General features: G+C 37.9%; 1 protein-coding gene across 2 annotated transcripts in view; it reads right to left on the bottom strand.

Annotated features, from left to right (window-relative positions):
* Positions 1-4,075: 4,075 nt before the first annotated feature.
* Positions 4,076-21,188, bottom strand: part of GPR158 (G protein-coupled receptor 158) — a 196,947-nt gene continuing 179,834 nt past the window's right edge. The window contains exons 8-12 of one of the 2 annotated variants that reach the window (XM_032991221.2): positions 16,977-17,115; positions 12,656-12,761; positions 10,540-10,686; positions 8,946-9,768; positions 4,076-8,819 (exon numbers count right to left, since the gene is read on the bottom strand). In XM_032991221.2, coding sequence (XP_032847112.1) covers positions 8,314-8,819; positions 8,946-9,768; positions 10,540-10,686; positions 12,656-12,761; positions 16,977-17,115 — 1,721 coding nt within the window. In that variant the 3' untranslated portion in view covers positions 4,076-8,313. Of the gene's footprint in view, positions 9,769-10,539; positions 10,687-12,655; positions 12,762-16,976; positions 17,116-21,188 lie in introns of both variants that reach the window. The other variant, XM_032991213.2, reaches the window with a different exon arrangement.

Below are 21,188 nucleotides of genomic sequence, written 5' to 3'. Positions count from 1 at the left end.
AATAACACTTAGAAAGTAACAAATGTAGCATTTGGGTAGCAGTTCTTACTTATTGCAGGTTTTTTAGTTATTAAAACAGAATTTATAATTAATCAGAATAAAAATTGTTGAAGTGGTATTTTAAAATATTTAACTATTTCTGAAGAAAAATTCCATAAACTGTGAAACTTTTGCCTTCTGACTTCAAACACAAAGAAATCTGTGAGGATAATGCTGGCCTTGCAATGGAGCACCTAAGATGCAAATCAAAGTTTTGTAGCAAGTTCCTGTAAAATAATCAAAAATCATCATCACAGAGATAACAAAACTGCTGTCAAGAAAGGGAAATGGAAATATTATAAATCAAAAGCATTAAAATGAGTAGAGACATAACTCTTAAAATACAGTGCCTACAGAGAATCTCTAGCCAGTTTGGCTAGCTTACACAAATCATGTGCATTTGCCAAGTACCTCATAAAATGTGATGTGGGAAGAGAGCTGGACAGGTGTCTTCTCCAGCGCTGTTGGGAGTTTCCCTTGGTGAAGTCTCCAGGATGACTGCTTGGTACCACACGGTTCTTATCAACCTGCAGCTTCAAAAAATCTTCGTGGAACAAAGAAATCATTATATGATACTATTTTTAGGACTGAAGTGTGTCAAAGCAAGCTGTTTTTCATCAGTAGTACTGCAGTCAGTCTAAACTCCCTGTCAACATCATCTGTCAAGCAGTACAGCTAATAGCGTTTGCCTCCAAATGGATCCACGCAGCCTCCAAAAGACTTACTCTACCCTGCTCCGGCAACCCTGCAACATCCAAACCCATCTGATCTTGTCAACTTTTGTGCAGCAACAGGGGAAAAGGTATGACAGGTCACCATTATGGCTGTTTGCCAAGCAGATCAGCCAAATACAGGTTTTTAAGTTTACTCCATGATTCCCCATCATGAAGTAAGGGCACTGCAGGCCAACAGCAAGCAGGAAAGCAAGAGGTCACACACACGGGCGTGACAGCACATGCCATGGTGGGAGAGAGGTGTTTGCATGTGCTGTCTCAGAACACCTCCCCAACAGCCAAGAAGCAAACACGCAGAGAAGCCCTAATTTAGCACACATTTTATGCTGGTAGACCTGAAAGACACCCATTGGTTTGAATTTCATTAGAAGATGTCCATTGAGCAGGCTTAGCAATCTTCTCTTTTAGTTGCTTCTAGAGGCTGTTACCCATCTCCTGGAAAACCTTGCCTTCAGCAGCTACAAACATGTAATAATGATTCTGTACACTTGTATATAAGATATGTACATCTATATTATACAGAAGATCATAAATGCACATTTCAAAGATACATGGTTATTTTAGGTATAATGTAGTATTTTTCCATGCTTTGACACAATGAAAAATTGGACCCAACTCATATATCCAGAAATCTAAAATCCAGTGATTTGATGGTAAAATGTGCAATATTCAAATTGTTTGTATGCTTTCAGTGACTAAAAGAGCTAGCTTATAAATAAATGAAGAAAAATCACCTGCATAAATGGAGAGATAATGTTCAATTTTTCAAGTATTAAAGAACCATAAGATTGAATATTGCAACATCATGGCAGCCTGCCAAACCAGTGAAACAATCAATCTCTTTTTCTAAATTTCTAGCATTCCTAAAGATAATTTCTGAGTTGATGAAAAAAGCTCCTTTAGGATTGGAAAAAGTTTGTTCCAACCTGTCAGATATACTATTTTACTAATACTATTACGAAAAAAAAAAAGTGTTCAGCTTGAAATAACTTTTCTGCAGACAGGCGTGCCATTTTGAAGAACTGCACTCACACACCACCACTCCCAATTTAGAATTTCTTTAATGGTTCCTTCAGAATATAGTACTGGTTTAAAAAAATCCTGAAAGTGTTAAGAGAAAAATGTTATCCTTTTTTTAGGGTTTGGGGTTTTTTGTGGAAGACATTCTCTCAACTGTGCACCAGCTTAAGCCCTCACTCAACATAGGCAGCTAAAACTATTCTTCCCAACCAGCTCTAAACAAAATAATTTCCTTCTTCACTTTGTCACCATGATCACTCTGTGCTGTGGGGATCAGAAGAAAAGCAGAATGCCTTTAACAAACCCAGGTGTTTGTTAAGAGGACTTGCCCACAGTTCTGTTTTATGTAAATCACTATGTTTTCTACTCTTAGGCAGGAGTCAAAGCTGCCTGGGGCATCCATCTGCAGGCTTTCAAGAGGATGGTGTGACGAACATGTTCTAGTAGTAAACACTGCTCATAGGATGATAGGATCATTCAGGCAGGACCTTGGGAGGTCTCCAGTCCAACCTGCTGCTCAAAGCAAGCCCAGCTACAAGATCAGGGCTTTATCCAGTCGGTGCACGAGAAGCTCCATGGATGGGAACTGCACAACCTCTGGGTAAACCTCCACTGCTTGACTTCTCGTGGTGAAAAACTTTTCTTAGTATTCAATCTGAGCCTCTCTTCTTCAAATTTATGCCTGTTGTCTCTCTTCCTCCCATAATGCACCACTGTGAATAGCCTGACTGTCTTCTCAATACCCTCCCCATGGGACCCCTCAGCTTCTCATGGCTGGGCAGGTGCAGCCACTGTTTCCTCTCAAATTAAATACACTTTTAATAGCAGAAGGAAGAGGTTCATAGAAAATAAAGGTGTGGATGATTTCCAAAGCCACGAAACTTTGGAAATCATTCCCTTACTTCTTAAAAGCTGTGAAAATGTCAGAAGTGAAGCTCAGAAGGCCACTATGAGTTTTGACAACCTGCACGTCAGAGAGCAAATCTGCCTGAGGTTTGAGTTGAGCCCCTTGATCAGAGGAAAATCTGCAGGCCTTATTTTTCTGATATCTGGACTTCTTGCAAAGGACTTGTATGCAGTTCATTTATTGAATCATAAGTAATTCCCTTCCTCCTCTCCTCATGTCCCCATCACTCCTGATACCATGACTCAGTCTGGTTACCCAAATGGCAGCATTTCAGTGCAGGAGGCACTGAGAAAGTTACAAGTGGATATATATATATGCCTGTGCAAGAACCTACCAGAACTTCTACATCAATAATGGGTCATTAAAAAAACAGGAATGACAAAAGAAAATTAACTAATTAAGTCTAGGTATCTGTATTTATGCAGACATAAGAACATACTGAGGTTGTGTGGGATGAAATGCTCATCTAGAATCATATCCAGCAGTGGGTGATTACGGAAAGGAAACAGAGTGATTATGCAGACAATTCTACTTTTTAGCCATCTACAGATTAGGGTTTGAAGAGTTTGTATGCACCATGTTCAGGGATCTTGATGGATTTCTCTTCCATGACCCCTCCAATGCTTTTTGAACTCATGATACCCACAGCAATTTGTGAAAATGAGCTCCACAATTTAATTATGCCATATGTAGAAGAAAACTTCATTTGTTTTAAACTGCTGCATGATGGCTGCCCTGGGTGTTCTGTAGTTCCTGTGTAATGGAAACTAGCAAATATCAGTTTCCTAATCACCTTCAGACTATTTGTAATTTTATATAGGTCTCATTCCTCTCTCAGTTACCTCTTTCCTAAGCTAAACAATTTGCAGTTGATTTAGTCAGCCCTCACACAGCAGCCATTTTCTATCTCTGATCATCTTTGTTACCATTTTTTACTTTTTCTATATCTTAATCATACATTTTAGATGAGGAATCCAGGCATGCATACATATCGTACAGATGAGCTATAGGATATTAAAATGACATCATAAAATGATATCTATTTATTTCCTAATATTTTCTAACATTGTATTTGCCATTAAATTCAGGAAAACATAGTATGCACCCTACAATTTTGATCTCAAAATTGCAGCCACTGAGAAAAGAGAGCGGCCAGTTATGCTATTTCCTTAACCTGAAATCCTGAACACAGACCACAGCTAGTCTAAAGGTTGTCAAGAAAATACAAGGAAAATCTGGAAAATGCTAATGGTGTGATCAGATCCTATATGCTGTAAAACTCATTGCTAGTTATTTTACAGGTTTGATGAGAAATGTCTTTAGCTTGGATCAGTAATGATTTCAGAAAATCACAACTCAGAAGCCTGCAGACAGATTTCATATAAATGTGCTTTATTGCAGAGAAGTTACATTATTTACATGCTGCAACACATTACAACATAAATCTATCAAGTATTTCATGGTGGATGCTGTTGGTTGCCAGATAACATTGTTATAAGAACCACATTATAAAGTGAAGAGACTTACAGCTTTATATACTCTACAACTTGGAGTAGCTAAAATGTTAAAAGTCAAAAGGCAGTGTTTTCTCAGGCCTGCCTGTTGTCATATGCATGCAAAAGCCTAAGGAGAGCAAATATAAAAGTATTGTCCGGTTTCAGGTCTATGATGCCACCAAAGCTGATGATAGGTGTGTACTGATTTATATTTTAAAGCGTATAATCTTGCATAAATTATACAAGTCTAATAAGATTGGTATAAATCTATTATTTATAAACCATGGCTTATAAATAAAGGAGAAATGCAGCTTGCACATGCATTTAAAAGGACAACCTAGCAAATGTTTGTGACCTCAGTGTTCATTATCTTTTCTCTTAACAGATCTGCTAGAAAACATCTTAATGCTAGAGTTGTACTTCTCTTGGCTGAATAATGACAATGAAACTCCAGAAAAAGACAACTAAGCAATCTAGTCAATATATGCTGGTGGAGAAAAATCTATGAAATACAGAACATTACTTATGTCTAACTTAGTATGTCTTCATTAAGCCATGTTTCTAGCAGCATCATAGTGAAATAGAATAGTTGAGTGAAGTTTGGACCCTGATTTTCTTAAGTGCAAAATAATTTGAAGTCCCAATTGAATCGGTAGCCCAAATATCAGTTGCTAAATAAACTGGGGAAGGTTTTGTTGCTTTCAAAGGGAAGGTTCTCCAACTGTATCAGTCTACAATTAGTCTACTACAACAAGCCTAAAGAACCATAACAGACATTTGTTAAGAAGTGAGGAAAAGGGTCAGGATGAAAGAAAACAAAACCAAAGAAGAATATACAAGCCACTGCCTTCCCTGGTAAATCAGCCATCGTTCTTTTGCTTGCTGTGTAGCTGGGCTGTTTTATACCAGTCAAGGAATGGGCTTTGTTTCCACGTTTCAAATGAAGTTATATATTAAAAAAGAAAGAAAGGGAAAACAGGGAAGGAATCGTAGATAGATAGTGGTGGCACAGATACAGTCATGTATAAAGGGCTTGATCCTGCCAGTGATGCAAGGGGCAGTGGTACTGTGCAGACACTTTCCTGACATGGATCCCCTTGCCCTTGGTGCACGTTGCACCCTGACACAGCTGCTGCAGAGCAGGGCAGGGGCAGCATGTCCTTGCTCGGCCCTGAGGTACAAGAGGGATGGCAAGATGGGTGAAGGCACCAGGGCTGGCGCCTGCTTTTTGTGACCATCTGTCTCCAAGAGGCATTGAGCACGTACAAACATCTTTCATGACTCCTCCATGGATGCCCACTTCTAACCTCAGTGGCTGGCTCTGACACTGCTGGCTCCTGTCAGTGAGTCAGGGCGGCCTGCCATAAGCTGTCCCCGTGCCCCGTTCACACAAGCCACTGCTGAGATGGGCTGCAGAACCTCCCTTCAGTGGTGGGAGAGGCGTGCAGTCATCACCATACTCAGCAGGTTTAAAGTTGTGCATCTCTCTGCACACAGGGTCAATGTCTGGAGGACTTCCAGAAAGCTGTGTTCCCAGGATGGACTTCTTCCCATGCAGGGAAATTTAGGATTACTTTCTCTCTGAAGAGCTGATAAAGTCCCACTGAAGTTGATGGAAAAGTTACTGACAAATCCCATGAGTGTCTGGGACTGGGAAGGGAGAATCTGGGCACACCAGGTCTAATCTCAGCTCTTTGGATTTGGGCTGTATGTAGGATGCCACTGGCATTGTGTGTGCAAAGTGGGTGCGAAGATGTCTAAAGCACCCAGCCTCAGATGCCTGACTCCCTTCCACAGGTGAACAGGGATTCTGGGTTGCAAGGGTCCCGGCCAGAAGATGTATGTTGAAGGCAAAGACCAGGGGTGGAAGAGTCAGACAAGCCCAAGGTAGCAAAGACCTAAATCAGCACGTCCCCATGGAGGAACTGAGTATCATCGAGGCTAACCAGGTTGGTTGGGGCAGTTTGGCCACTTTAATCTAGAGCTAATGAGCAGAATTTATGAGAGGCCAATGTGTTTACACAGCACTGAGATCTGAGCCAACTTGTCCCCAGCTGGCTCACGTGTTGGCATGTTCCAGGTTTGGGCTTAGCAGAGGCAGTAGGAAGATCAGATCCATCTTGATCTGTCAGTACAGACATGCCCATAGACTCCTGTCCTTTTTAAAGGACAAAAAAAGTCCTCCTCATGCCCAGCTTGTCTAAGTCCCTCTGCTCGTTGCATTTTTATCTTAAGACACTTTTTCTATGATGCCACAAAAATCAGTTTATACTACATACGTGTATGTGCATGTGTATATTAGATATGACATTTTATATATATATTAAACATATATAAATATCTATAATATATATATTATATATATTAAACAACACATTCTATTCAGTCATCCTCATTTCATGTTCTTCCACTGAATCCCATCACTTCTCTCAAATTGCACAAGTTCTTTAGGACTGAGCTGTCTTTGTTTTGTAGTACTATATGTATAGCCAATTCTCGTGAATAGCACTTTCCTGGTACAGCATTTAGATGGATGAGGGGTTTTTATTATTAGTGATACTCCTCAGAATCTTTACAATACATCCTCAGGCCCTGATGGTAAACCATCAATAAGACTCATAGTTGTGAATGGGCAATCTATGTATTAAGCTTATATGCATGATGAGGACTGTGGCTATTACTGAAAATTAGCACTGTATTAAACACTTTTACTGCAGATGTATGTATAAATAAAAAAAAAATTAAGCAAAGCATTTTGGAGAGTGGGAGAGAGATGCCACCATTTCCATTTCTACTATCTCTTACAATTGCATATATGGGGGAAAAGTAACATTTTGGACTTCCCTCCCCACTCAAAATGACAATTTCTGAAGGTTTGCCAAGAGTGATAAACAGTACACTGTTGTTCCATATGAGCTAGCTAATATATTTCTCAGAGTTGTCTGGTTTTAGTAAAACAGGTGATAATTTCTGGGGTATGTTTGTTGTGATTTTTGTTTGTCTTATTTAGCAGGATATGCTCAGTTTGAAATAGTGAACAAGATCATCACCATCAATGTTTAAAGTAAGAATTCTGGTTTGTTAGATGATATTTTCCAATTAGTAACAAACAGCAGATAAGTTGTCCTAAGACTTACCAGAATATGCAGCTAAGACGACTGAATTTCCACTATTAACAAAGTCTATGAGCATTAACAGGGAAGTGCATAACAAGTAACTTACTGTGTATAAAACCCCTGAATAATACAGTATCAAACTATAAATTTAAATAACAGAGAGTAAACAAAAAAAATCACTATATAAATCACAGGAAAGGAAAAAAAATAATCTCCAAAGCCCAAAGGAATTTTCCAATATGAATTACAGCTTCCATAGCCAGTGAAAGATTACTGCAATTCTATATATAAACAAAAAAGTCTACAGCAGGTATTTTAACTTGCAATTAGAAGAAAGTATCTGCAGATTGCATAAATGTGTTGTTGTGTCACATAATATCAAAGTTATTTGCAAAAATTATACAATCTGGAATGCTTTAATATGAGACACAACAATGTACTGAAACACACAGTAATAAGAAAATGAGAGCAATCATATAAAATGTATTTTTGGGATGCATTGAGTTAGCAGTGCTATCTAGATTAAATACATAAGGTGAAAAGTCGTCATTTTAATAAGCTGCTCATTGATACCCCTTTTTGCCATCAGGACATTTTCTGTGCCCTACTTCTGCTGGATCTTTAAGTCCCAAGGGCAAGTTAAAGCCAGTTGTGGCATTCAGAAATAATTCAGTTAAGATCTACACTGTGCGTTTGTTACCACCATGTATTTGTTTCTTTAAAAGAGAAGTGATTTCACAAAGGCAGGTTTCTTTCATTGACACAGTAAAATCCTTGGAGCAGGCACCATATTCTGGGCACTGCTAACCACATTGTTGGCACTCAACAAATAAATAATAACAATAAATTACTTTGCTTAACTTCTACTTATTTGTAGTGCTGATTCCCTTGATTTATGTGATGCTCCTTAGGAATTTTCAGATCCTTTTGGCCTAAGTCCCCTCTGTCTTTCCTGTTGTCTTTCTTCTCAATGTTGCTACTCTCCTCAGTCCAAAAGCCTCTTATTTTCGAGGTGTTGCTGTTTTATTTGCACATATAGCAGAGGTGTTCAATAAAGCTACACTTCTTTCTGCATTTGGTAAATCTGGTGTATCATACTCCCAAGGGCAGATTTCAGCTCGAGATGCTAAAGATTGCTGTAAGTAACTACTTGGCTTGTGGGAGTCAGATGAAAGCACATTTCCCTCAGAAGAGGCATTTTTTTTCTGTTCTGCCAATTTATTGAGGTTTTCCTTTTCTGCTGCTTTCTGGGGTAGCTCCTCCTGCTCCCCAGTACAGGTATTAGGTGTATAGCTATTAACATTCTCACACTTCAGCCCAGGGGAGACCTGAGACTTGGAATTTGACTGTTTTTTCTCATTTTCAAAGACCTGCTGCTCTTGTGCCTCCTGAGTGGCTGCCTCCACCTTCTCTGAGCTCTTTTGATTTGACTGTTGATACCCCTCAGGTGTCTTCAGCTTATGATGAGTCTTCACCTTTGGCTGGAAAGGGTGGTTTTTCTCTGGCTCTGAGGAAGCAATAGACACATGTTTTTGAACTTTAGAGTCAGAAGGCACAGGACCAGGAATTTGGTCATATATCTCCCAAGGACAAACTTGTCCTATGTCGAAATTGTCCTTGTGTAGAGACTTACCTGGGCCTGTGTCTGGATTTGCAGGTGTCTGACTAACCCTTTGCTGTTTCATAATTCCAGATTTATGGGTTTTCTTTGTTTCCTCAGACTGGGTAGAGTTCTTCCGGTGGGAATCCTTATGCTCCGCTTTATCGGAGGCTGAGTGCTTTTTGCTGGCCTCCTTACCCTTCTGCTGGGATTTATGAGATTTAGTGCTTTCTTCTAGACTTTGTGTTTTACCCGTTAGTCCCAGAGTCTTTTCCTTGGCACTAGCAATAACACTGAGGGATTTTTGCAACACAGATGTTCTTGGATGCAGAGGCTTCTTATCGGCGCTTAAGTTATGTGCACTTACTGATTTGCACACCAAAGGGACTGATTCAGTGGAGACAGCTTCAACTTTTTCAGGAGCATTTTTGGTTAGTTTGTTACCATTCAAGGAGTCCAGAAGTGAATTCTCAGCAGCTATAACTTCTGCGCTTTCTGTAGTTAAGCTATTAGATTCTTCTGTTTGATCCCTAACATGATCGTAAGTGCTGTGGGACTTTTTTAAGGAAAAGACTCTGTTTTTCAAAGTCTCTTCTTTTGGCTTTACAGAACTTACAGAATCCTGTGGGTTTTTCCTCAGTGTGGCCATGTTCTTCACAGCACTGTGCTCCATCAGGTCCTTCTCGTCTCTGGAGCACTGCCTGGTGACCGTCTCGGGAATTTCTGTAATACGTCGCATTATTGAGCGCCCCAAGCCCTTTTTAGAGCACCTTTTTTTCTGGAGATGTGGGTTATTAGCAATCATCTTTTTCCTTTTATAGATTTCAAGCTGGGCATATAGTTTCTTCAACTCATCCTGCAAAGCAAAGTGAATGGCGAAACTAGTATGTACAGAGAGAGTACAGACAAACAGGCAGCCTATGAATGCATTACCCATTGCTCTAAAAATGGCATCAAACTTATTTCACTGTCTTTTATAATTCTTGAATATGCCATTTCTCCATCAACTTGAACCCCATTTTTTTCCACTTTAAAAATAAGTTCAACCCTCAGGCACAAACATGTTAACTTCCACAGCTGTGCATCACACAGCATGAACAATTCATACACATTCATGCTGTATGTTTCAGGTTTCAGAATGCTGTGGTTTATGCCTTCCTGATGAACTCTAAGTTATTCTTTATTCTGGGAACATAAGCTCTTTTTATCATCTAAGACAAGAATGAGGTATTTCTTTCTGTTAATCACGTGTTTTTAAAATTTTATCTATACAGTTATGTATAGTTATGCATATGTTACGTACAAATGAGTAATCACACTGACACCAAATGCTGTTTGCTCTTCAAGATAATTCAAAGTGCTTATGTAAACTGATAAACAGCTCTTGCTGTGGACGATTCCTCCTCTTTAGCCTCCAATATGACTTTTATTACAACTAGTAATGCAGCATCCCTTCACACTAGTGAATATTTTTCATAAGATTTTATATAACCTAATACCGCAATCATTGAGAGACTTAAGCTGGCCTGTCTCAGCTGGTATCTGCAAAAAAAAGTCAAATTCAGAGTTTACTCATAGGAAAAAGTGTTGTTCTTGAAAATAAATGCTATTTAAATGTTATATATACCCGAATATCTTCAGGATCCAAACTATGTTCACTCCATGCTGAATTGATACTGCTGTTCAGATAGGATCCAGATCGACCCATATCAAGCTCATCCTCATAAGCTTCTGTAGCTATATCATCTCTTGGGTTATTGCTTGAATGTGAAAACTGCAATAAGTATTCATAAAAAAGATGTCGCCATCAGTGCAAAAGTTTACTTCAACATCACCATAAGAGTTTCATCAACAGTTTTTATGGCACAATGACCTTCTATGGATTTTATGTGATTTTCTGAACTCAAAACACTAGCTATAGGCATCGTTGGCATAAGTAGTGTCCTGTAGAATATCAGAATTGTATGGAAGGAACTCTCATTAATGGTTGCTTAACTTCATAAATCTTAAGAGATTTGCGTAAAGGAAAAAACACACACTTATTTTGATGCTTAACTGAACCTCTTTATATTGCATTTACATTAAGCTAGTATGGATGTAGACTTTCAGCCAGTATTTCCAATTAGGCTGCTAAAACCATAAGACTGTATTTTATATTCCATACAGTTTAATAATCCTGCAGAAAGCAATTCTCCAATTTTAGATCCTGACCCTGAAAGGCAAGAGATAAGGTGAAAAAAAAAAAAAAAAAAAAAAAAAAAAAGGGAGGTGGGGAAAAGAAGGAAACAAATAAAAAAGAAGACAAGTTAATTTCTCTCTTCTAAGTTTTAGCAAATCCTTGGATCAAGAGTTGGAGAGAGGTTGTCAGCTATTTTTTTATTCATATTGACTCACTCATCTATAGTTATTATTGTCCACACAGTCATCTGACCTCAGGACTTTATGAATGGAACTAAACCTTGTGAATCTTCTCTTAATTCCCCGAATTCTTTGGTGTGCTGGAAGAAAAGTCTGTGCAGTGTTACACAGATAAGAAGCTAAAAATGGAAGCGTTGATCAGTAGTTATAAGTCAGCTTCAAAAAGGTCAACAGATTTTCTAAGTTAGTCTAGAAAGGCATCTTGGAAGATAGGTAATAAAGTATATGAATATACAATAGAAAACAATAAGGCTACTGCTAAAGACCAGAAAAGTAATTTAAAATAAAATACTCAGTACTAAGGCTGCATCAATGTGTCCCCTTGTTATGACTGTTTAATGTATGCATACCTGACAGTTATCAGCATACCCTGTTCTGACACATAGGCAAACGATAGGAACAGCAGCTTCATTAACCTGAAAATTGTATTAACTTGAACTGCTTAATGTTCTTCCTTCATAAGTAGCTTTCACTTTTACTGTTTTCTTTGAATCTTGACCTTTTGATTAATATTATCGGTCATTTCAAAAGCCATTACGAAATCATTTTCTTTGCTGGGGTACTGTGTAAGAAGAAAGCTCCATTCAAACCCCGTGGACCGGTGCTAGAGGCAGGTGGAGCTGCCTGTGGTTCTCCTGCCCCTGGTGAGACCGGCATATTGTCGCTTGGCTCCCAGTGCCTGGTGGGAGGCGAGCCGCAGTGCTCAGAGCTCTGTCTCTTCTCTTCCCTGCCTCCTATCCTCCTCCATCTTCTTGTGTCCCACACACACTCATCTTCTTACCCTGCACCGCTCCTGGCGCCCTACCACGGGCCACCTCTCCTCCCGGTATGCGGCATCTGCCCGGCACCGTCTCGGACTCACAAAGGGCTCTCCTTTTTCAGCCTGTAACAACTGCCTGGTTTAAATCCCAACCTCTCTATCCAAATTAGTCCAAGCTCTTCATTCCAGTTTTATTTAGCATCATACCCTAGTCTTTCTATCCCTTTGCCTAAACTCTTTGTCTGATCTCTGATAACTCTGGTAGCAGCATGGTCACCCAAATACCTGAAATAAGCACTGTTAGGCATGATTCTTTCCTTCTTGTATTAATCACATCAATATTTTAAGTATTTTAAACCCTTGGAATTTTGAAAGCTGAAAGAAAGCATCTTTAAAAATGTATAAGAGTCTTTAAAATAAAAAAATATACAGCTTTTCAGGTAACAGCCAGATTTTATATCTTCCTTTTGTATCAGTTGCTTGCTAATTTTATACAGCATTACTTCTGCATGAGAAAGCTTATCTTCCTCAGTCTTGGCAAAAGAAAAGAGACAGCAGACTCTACCTTAGGGATCAGAAGTAGCCCAACAGTGACTGTCACAGTCAAGTGCGTGTGTGCAAAGAACAACATCAGCATCCAGTCAGACTGAAGTCTTGAAGCAAGAATGAATCTGAAAATAGAATTCAGGGTTGCAATTCACTGCCTTTTCTCCAGTGCATTAGATTTAACATTTTTAACAATCCTTAGGATTCTTTTAATTAGAAGGCCAAACAAAACTGGTTTTGTTCTGTACTGCTTTACACAGACTAAAAATGATATCCACATGCTTTACTTACATAACACAATTTCAGAACAACTCAGAAAAAAACAACCAATAAAACAAGCCAAAGCAAAATATAAAAAGAAACAATAGACTTTAAAAGATATTGCTTACTCCACCATTCTCACTCTATATAGGTGTTTTTTGGGATGGTTTATATTGTCACAGTTTCTTTGGCTGGAATGGAGTCATGGCAGTTTATATACATTAATGATCCAAACAGATGAATTTAGGTTAAGTAAGCACATGTACTATGATAAATTGTATCACAGCTACAGAGTGCGGCTGATAAGCTGTTGAAGAGAAATCTGAACTGAACTGAAATGCATTTTAGTGGGGAACAGAGAAATGGCCTTGATTGCAGGACTGCCCAGCTCAATGCTGCAGGGCCCAAGAGCCTTGCGAATTCTCAGAAAGGAGTGGCTGAACCTCCCAAATGAAGCAACTCCTCGCTGAGTTTTCTAAAAGAGTGGTAGAACAAGCGGTGCAGTTAAAGCTAGCAGGAGCATCCGTGGTTTATCTGCTTTAGTGAGCTCCCAAAGATAGAAATGGAAAGCAGTGCAATGGATGAATGGATGTACCACTGGCTTTTAATTTTCAGGTTTACACAAATAATTCAAATAGAAATGACATTTGCAACTTATCCAAGTTCACAGATGCACATTTTGCAGAAGCTTTTGTTAACAGAAATATTCTGGCATGAAACACTGGCTTATATTCCATAATAATACAGTCATCATTTTTTGTTTACTACTTTGTACATTAAATGTTTCATGAACACAATAAAGTATTGTAAATATTTTTTACAGGGATGGTGCTGTTGAGGTGTGCAGGGATATGAGAAGGTTCAGGCCTGAGGTTTAGATAACCAAACACAACATGAAAACTATTGAAGATGAGATGAGAAACTGCTGGATATAACAAATAACAGAGGGAAAGGTGAACAAAAGTTACATACAGTGCTGTGAGGGATGGCACAATTTCACAGGTGGTTAACAGAAAGTAATTTGAAAGATGGAAAAACCTCACAGGTAATTGAAGGGAGCACTGGGGGCCTTTGGGAGGAGTAGAACCTCCAAGATCAGTGATACCGATGTAACATCAGTAACAGCATATAAGGCCGTGATTACCCAGCTAATGATATCAGAAATACCAAATTTGAGAACAGACATAGCAAAATGGGGAGCAATAGGAAAAAAGGAATGAGAGGTGGGTTGTTTATTTGGGAGAAGACAAGGACAGAGAGGGGCTAAAGTAGATGGGGGAAGAACAAGCATGGAAAGAAGCGAGGATAAAAGGGGCTAGTGACATGTAAGCAAGTTGTCACTGACTGAGCCCTGTACCTGATCACTGCAATATCTCCTATTTCTCATTAAATCCTTATCCTAAAGTCTGTGTGATCTCATTCTTTACGCAGTGCATGTGTGCATGTGCAATTCATGAGCAAACTACAGGCTGGACTAGCCAGCATGTGGGAGACCCACGTCTGGGATGACCCAAGGTCTCATCCCATGATTGGGTACAGGGACCCAAACCCTAAGATGGATATTAGATTGGCTTAAGGACTGTGCTCGTATTTGAAGGACCTGTGAATGTAGTGTGCTTGTGAACATACACAGGATGCATGTTTCATTAGTGAACGTGATCAGATGCAGAGGAGGAACAGGACCGGGCTGTACATGTTGGACCTGCACTGGTCCATGTGGCCAGCCATGTGTTGCGTGTGACTGTGCCATGGTGGATGTCCTCAGCCTCGCTATGCCTGAAAATGCAAACAGCAGCAGCCACATCCATCAGACAGAGATGGGAGAAAGCTCCCAGGTCCTGATGCCCAACTGGATTTGGTTAACCCTTAAGAGCTCCAATCAACAAATTCTCTGAAGGCTTTTTGCTTGTTTTATGTATGAAACCTTGACTGATTGTTGTATCCACACCATAGCACTGAAAGAAAATTAGCATTTTTAGCAGCCATTCAGACCAAGCAGAGGTGGGGTTTCTATTTGAATTAGATTTTTTCCATACATTTTTTTTTCTTTCTCAGTAATACAAAAGAAAAAGCAGTGCAGGAATTTAATGCTATGCTGATCTGAAGATAATCAAGAAACTTCTGCTTCTGAAATGAGAACAATAGTTTTAAAGGAAAACAAAATGCAAACAGTTCAAGTTTTTATTTAGTGCTCACATCAATCTTATATGAGCTTTGGGAATTTTCAGACTGGATGACTGCCTTGTAATAGTAGGTGTCCTTCAAAGCCCCAGTGCTTTCAACTTCATGACAACTCAGATACGTCATATAAATCTGAGTCTTACATTTCCACTCTTTCAGTTACATCCAGAATTTGGTGGGGAAGACAGAAGCAAAAAAAAAAAAAAAAAAAAGTAAGGAAATGTGAACTTCAAAGAGACTAGATTAAGACTTGTGTATACAGAAATGGACATAATCTCAGGAGGGGTCATGTACTTCTAGTGCATTTTAGGCATTCCTATCCATAAACAGAGCGTGATAGTTCTCTAACAAACCAGCATGCATCAGACAGAGGACAAAGAATCAATGCAAAATTTATTTATTTTTTTTTTAAAGAAGAACAAAATTAGCAGACCTTAAGATGAAGGAACAGGATCCTCAATAGGATAAACTGAAAGACCTAATCCTTTTGTGTCTCCTTCATAAGGCATGTATTAAAATGCCACATTTTCCCTTTTTCCCACCTCTTTAATCCAAGATTACTTTCATTCTGTCCTATTGTTAAAAGAAAATTGCAGCCCACATAGTAGCTCTCCTAATACACTGAACTGTATTTTCTAACATGGCCCAAAATATGGTTCAGGAAAATTAATTAATGGGGGGAAATTTTTACTGAAAAGCTGTCATTTTATTTAAAATAAATTCAAAAGTATTATAACTGAATTTTGTATCTATCAGGAATGAAAAGAAAAATGCTTCCATCAAATACAGATTTTAAACATTATTTCTGCAGATGTTTGTGTTAGGGAATAAAGCAGAAGGTTTTGAGAGTATGCAGGTGTTGAGATATGGGGTTAGGAGAAGGTGAAGCAAACAGAAAGTTGCAAGCCTGTAAAGTGCAGCAAACTTTATAACAATGATAAGGGGAAAGAGCACCTGGAAGGAATATAGATTAAAGATTTGCTTTGCTGATGTTTACTCAGAAAAAATCATGTCTCCTGGAAGCAAACATCAGGAAGGCAGAGAGAAATGTGAGCTCCAAGACTGGCCAAGGAACAGAAAAGAGTATTTGAAGACTGTCAGTGGAGCGATTAAAAAAAAAAAAAAAAATCTTAGTAGATAAGGTCTGTCAGGAGGCAAAGGAAGGCATGAGAATGTCATAAGGAAATCATAAGAATCTCTTACAGGATGAGATGAAATTCATGTTACCTTGCTATTTTGAATTTTCTAGGGCAAATTAATTTTTACAGGTTACTCTGTAGGAAAGGCATATATAGGAATTTTCATGTAGCTCTGGCAAAGACCCTTATTTTTTTTGTTACTACCCTAATAATTTACAAGTATGAAGTGTAGAACTCATTATAGATTTTATAAGAAACATGTGCTTTATACTACTGTTACAGCATCATATGCATAACAATTTTTTATGTCAGCATATAAAACACTATATTTCATGCATAACCTGTAGAATTAACATACAGCTGTACCTTGCCAATCTATTGTACATCAGGAAAAGTTCATGTAAACCAACATTCTTACCTGCTGTGTTTCTAGGGATACAAACCAGTGAGCAGTATGTAGATGACTGAAGACAGACGGTAGTTTTGCTATATCTAATTTATCATATATTCTGAACTTTGATCTAAGAACATATCAGCTAGCTATACTGAAAAAAAACCCTAATTATACAATTAACAAGTTGATTGCACATATTCTTGAATCCTATGGGAACAGTTTTAAGTTTAGTAATCATTTAATTTACAGAATTAAATATTTATGAGACCTTCCATTATGCATCCTATGCCATTCACCCATTTTAAGTTGCACCATATGAGACCTGAAAGATAAATAGTTAATTACTAGATCTACAGATCACTTGCCTAATTGTATGGAATATAGCAGAGATAATGAGCTCATTGTGAACTGCAACAGCCATATAACGTGGCTCATGAAATGCTGATGGGACTGTCCGCACTGCATAGCAGAGATAAACACCCCACAAGAGGAATAAAAATTCAGCTGTGAGAAGAACAAAAAGAAATAATTTGCAATTAGTTTTATAGATGAAAAAGGAAGGAAATCTGAAGTACTGTAGTATCTTCTGTATGTGTGAATATCTATGCAAAGACAATATATGCTCATACATGTACACAGGTACACACACAGGCATTCAAATTCTTTCAGATACTGTCACTATACATGATACATTTGGCTTTAATTTTACACATTTCTTTTTTTCCAGATCAGCAACCTTTGCATTCATGGTGTTTCAGTTTTTCAGTTGACAAACTTTAAGACAATGTCTAGTAATGTCTTGCTTGCTTTTCAAATTGGTACTACAGAAGTCTGACTTCACTTAAAATAACAATTATTTTTATTTGTAGCTCTAGTTCTTGTTATAGAGGCAGATACCAGTGCTACTACTAGACTACAAGCTTTCGAAGACAACAGTTTAATTTCAAAGGTTTATAACTTGGGTATAACAATATATTCTGGGTTAAAAAAAATTCCTCTGTTCATGATAGTTAATTCTGCTGGTACCCGTAGTATGATGAGTCATTTCTGAGGTTCTAAAATAATGTTTCTTCCTGTTAGGAGAAAAATGAGTAAAGGAAGCAAGGAGGAGTAAAGTGTCAGGATCAGCTTAAACTACCCTGTTAAGAGTTAACTCATCTGCACTCAGCAGTACTCTGACTTCAGTTTCCAGTGGATTGTCTGCTGTGACATAATTTTGATTTTGATACAAATGAAATTATCTCACACACATCTTGAAAAAATTTGCCTTCTGGAAAAAAAACAAAGCTCTGCCATCTAGCTATGAGTAGAGCTGTTGCCTCTCTCCCTCTTGCCTCGCAGTCTACGTTGATGATGGCTGGAAGTGTTTGAGTGTTATTCAGTAATGTGCAGTTCCATGTTAGACGCCTGCAGTGCTGGCATTGCTCTGGACCAACTTCAGAAATTGAGTGTGATCCCATCATTATTCATACACTGCTTGTTGAATTTTTGCAGTAAAAACTACAGTTAAATGTAGTATAATAAAAAATGAGTTCTTCTTCATACCTATTTTTGCCAATGTATGTTATTATGCTGTAACTAGAACTGGTGACCAGTGACATCACTCTATGATAGTGATCAGCAAATCATTACTGGTCTAGTTTGGATAAGGACAGAAATGCTTGTGAACCCTGCCATCAGCAACAGATTGAAATAAAACATCTGCACTGGGTATCTCATGAGAACTGGACCTCCGGTTCCTTCACTTTTAATAGTCCATAACTGCTGTAGATTACCTGTATTATGTTGTTATAGCATTTCAAAACTTCTAATTTTGCTATGAATCTCAGCTAAAATCAATAAAAGACAAGTCTGGATAAAACGAAAATTAATTCAGTTACATAGATCACTTTGTGCTCTGATAAGGGTTCAGTCTGAACTCTGAACAACACTTTGCATGTTTCTTACTTTTATCAAAAATAGATACCCTAGCTTTAAGACCATCATTTTTACTAGAACATATACTGCACAAACCCTGCAGTTTTACCAGTTACATAGAAACAAACATCTGAAAAGTCATAATCCACGCAAGCTGCTATTTTTGTGTTTCTCCTCACCAAAATCCCAACAATAATATATCTTTTGACTAAGTAATAGTTTGACTTGGGATCTTATTGAGTGTCAACATTAAGAAAGCATGGTATGAATCTTCTGAGACTATGTGTTCCAGCCTGCTTTTGAACTCTACAAAAGCACGTATGCAGGTATGTCTTCCCCACATCCTCCATACACTCACGACTTGGGCAAACTGGCTGCTACTTTAATTTCATTCCTAGATAACTAGCTATGCTACCAGTGAAGTCTATTACTCTGGTTTCCTAAAAACACCAACACAGGAATGACCTACCAACCCATCTTGCTCCTGAAGTCTTCTGTGAGCAAATGGAATAGAAATTTTGCTTTGATGAAATATGATTAAAGGCTCCTTTACAAATGTTAGCAGTTTTAGTTTTTCTCTTTAAGTACACTTGCCTTGCATATGCAGAATCATGGCACTGAAATGTATCGCTCTTCAAAGCACTGTAATTTACTGCTTTAATTGATCCATACTGATTTAGAAGAAATTGAAAAGGAGAAAATGGTTAGAATTAGGTTGCTAAAGCCAAATCACTGTATCTTACTGTCCTATGTTCTATGGAAACTCTTATTATTAATACGATTCAGCAGGTATTTCCCAGAACATGCCAGAGAGCCTATTTACTCTCATTTTGCCTTTCATCCAAAGTCCCCCTGCAGTAAAAAATCCAACATTAGCAGCAGAATTGAATAGATGAGCTAACTGTGAAATAACAGGCATACTCCACAAAACTACTCACAGTCCATTCCTCTTTCACTTCCTCAAATGAAGAGAGACCAGCCAAGTCTCTTAATGACTGAAAAGATCAGTTACAGGTGATAACAGAGTCTGAGGTTAAAAAAGTTTGGCTTTTAAAGGGATGAAAATACATGTATAAAACTCCATGTGCTAAAGGTATTCCTACTTAAACTAAAGATTGTGGGCCAGATTTTGCTTTTTTTTAAGAAGATAAAAACCCCAAAACCAAAAACTGCTCCAAGTTTGAACATTTACAAGAATTATTATTTTTCGTGTACATGTATCTCAGAGAACAAATGAAAGTGAAAAAGCCATACCTCTATAATAAAAAACAATTTCAATGAGCTGGGCTAAATAGGAATGAAGGTAGAATTTGATCAACAGGTCTGATTAATTCTGGAAATTTCAGTTTTTAGTTTCACAGTCATAGTTACAAGGATTTCCTAATATAACAAAGATTTCAAAGTATTAATATACTGGAACATAACAGTAGCTTGCACCATTTAATGCATAAAGCATTTATGAAAGCTTTACATTTAGAGCAGAGTTGGCATTCCTGTCTGCAGATAATAATTAGTGTGACATCTGGTATGCAACACAAATAGGAAATAGCTTTTAAAATACAAGGTAAAATAACAGATTTGTTCTACTTGCTAAGCCCACCATTACAATAATTTCATCAGCAATAACAAACAAATCAGACTGATAGAAAAGCAATTTATTATCTAAACCACTAATTACACAGCTTAAATGTATGTAGAAGCTGTGCTTGAGGGGGGAAATCAAGTTCATATAATTAGCTACAGATGGTGCAATTTGTAACAAAAATCTGAAGGTGTTATAAAATTTTGCTGTATGGTTTTTCTATATGGCCTTCTTGATTTCTCAGTGTAAAATTAGGGGACATATTAATGTATTTATTACACTGATGAAAAACACAGGTATAAGTTCAAACAGACTAGATAGATAGATAATGAAGCACATCTGGCCCCCATGCAGCGAAGTTCTTATGTACCAGTCAACCCTCAGGTCTTATTAGTTCTGTCTATGGCACACTAGTGACTGTTTTGCACCAAATATCTTTAATGATTAAAATCTGTGAGATGCTATATGAAATTTCTTTTTGGCTTGCTGAATAATTTTCCACTAAAAGCCTGGTGTAGAAGAGTGATTTCCTGACCACTAAAGCATATTGCAAACCTACCAATGCCAAACTCAAAGCTCATGATCTTGTTCCTTTAAGTATGATTTGTCGTAAGGCTTATGAATCAGCCCATTTTACATATTAAGCACAAGAACAAGAAATACCTTCTTTTCCCCTTCTGAAAAACGATTGAAATTCCAAGGGGAGAGAGCTGTCAACAGCTATCTGGACAGAAGATGTGAAGTAAAAAAATAAAGAATAAAAGACCTCTGAAAAAAAACTTGCAGTAGCTACTCTGTAACTGTCCAAACCAGGCATTCAGATTTTGGGCGCAAATCTTTGACAGATAAGAGAGTAAGAAAAAACACAATTGCTTTAAAGGCATAAATGGATGTAGATATGAATGAAAGGTAAGAAATGAAAATGTAATGTGACTTCAGTATGTTATATGCACAAATTAATTCATCTTTAAATATCTCTCTTCCTAGTCACTACCTACTTCTTACCCACATAACCTTTCATCTGGTCTTTGCACTACCTAATCAACCTGCTTAGTTATATTCTTCGGTGTTTAATAAA

This window comes from Tyto alba, unplaced genomic scaffold (assembly GCF_018691265.1).
Source record: "Tyto alba isolate M040663 unplaced genomic scaffold, T.alba_DEE_v4.0 Super-Scaffold_38, whole genome shotgun sequence".
NCBI lineage: Eukaryota > Metazoa > Chordata > Aves > Strigiformes > Tytonidae > Tyto > Tyto alba.
The sequence above is the reverse complement of the archived record's forward strand: the minus strand, read 5'-3'. Positions and strand labels throughout refer to the sequence as shown.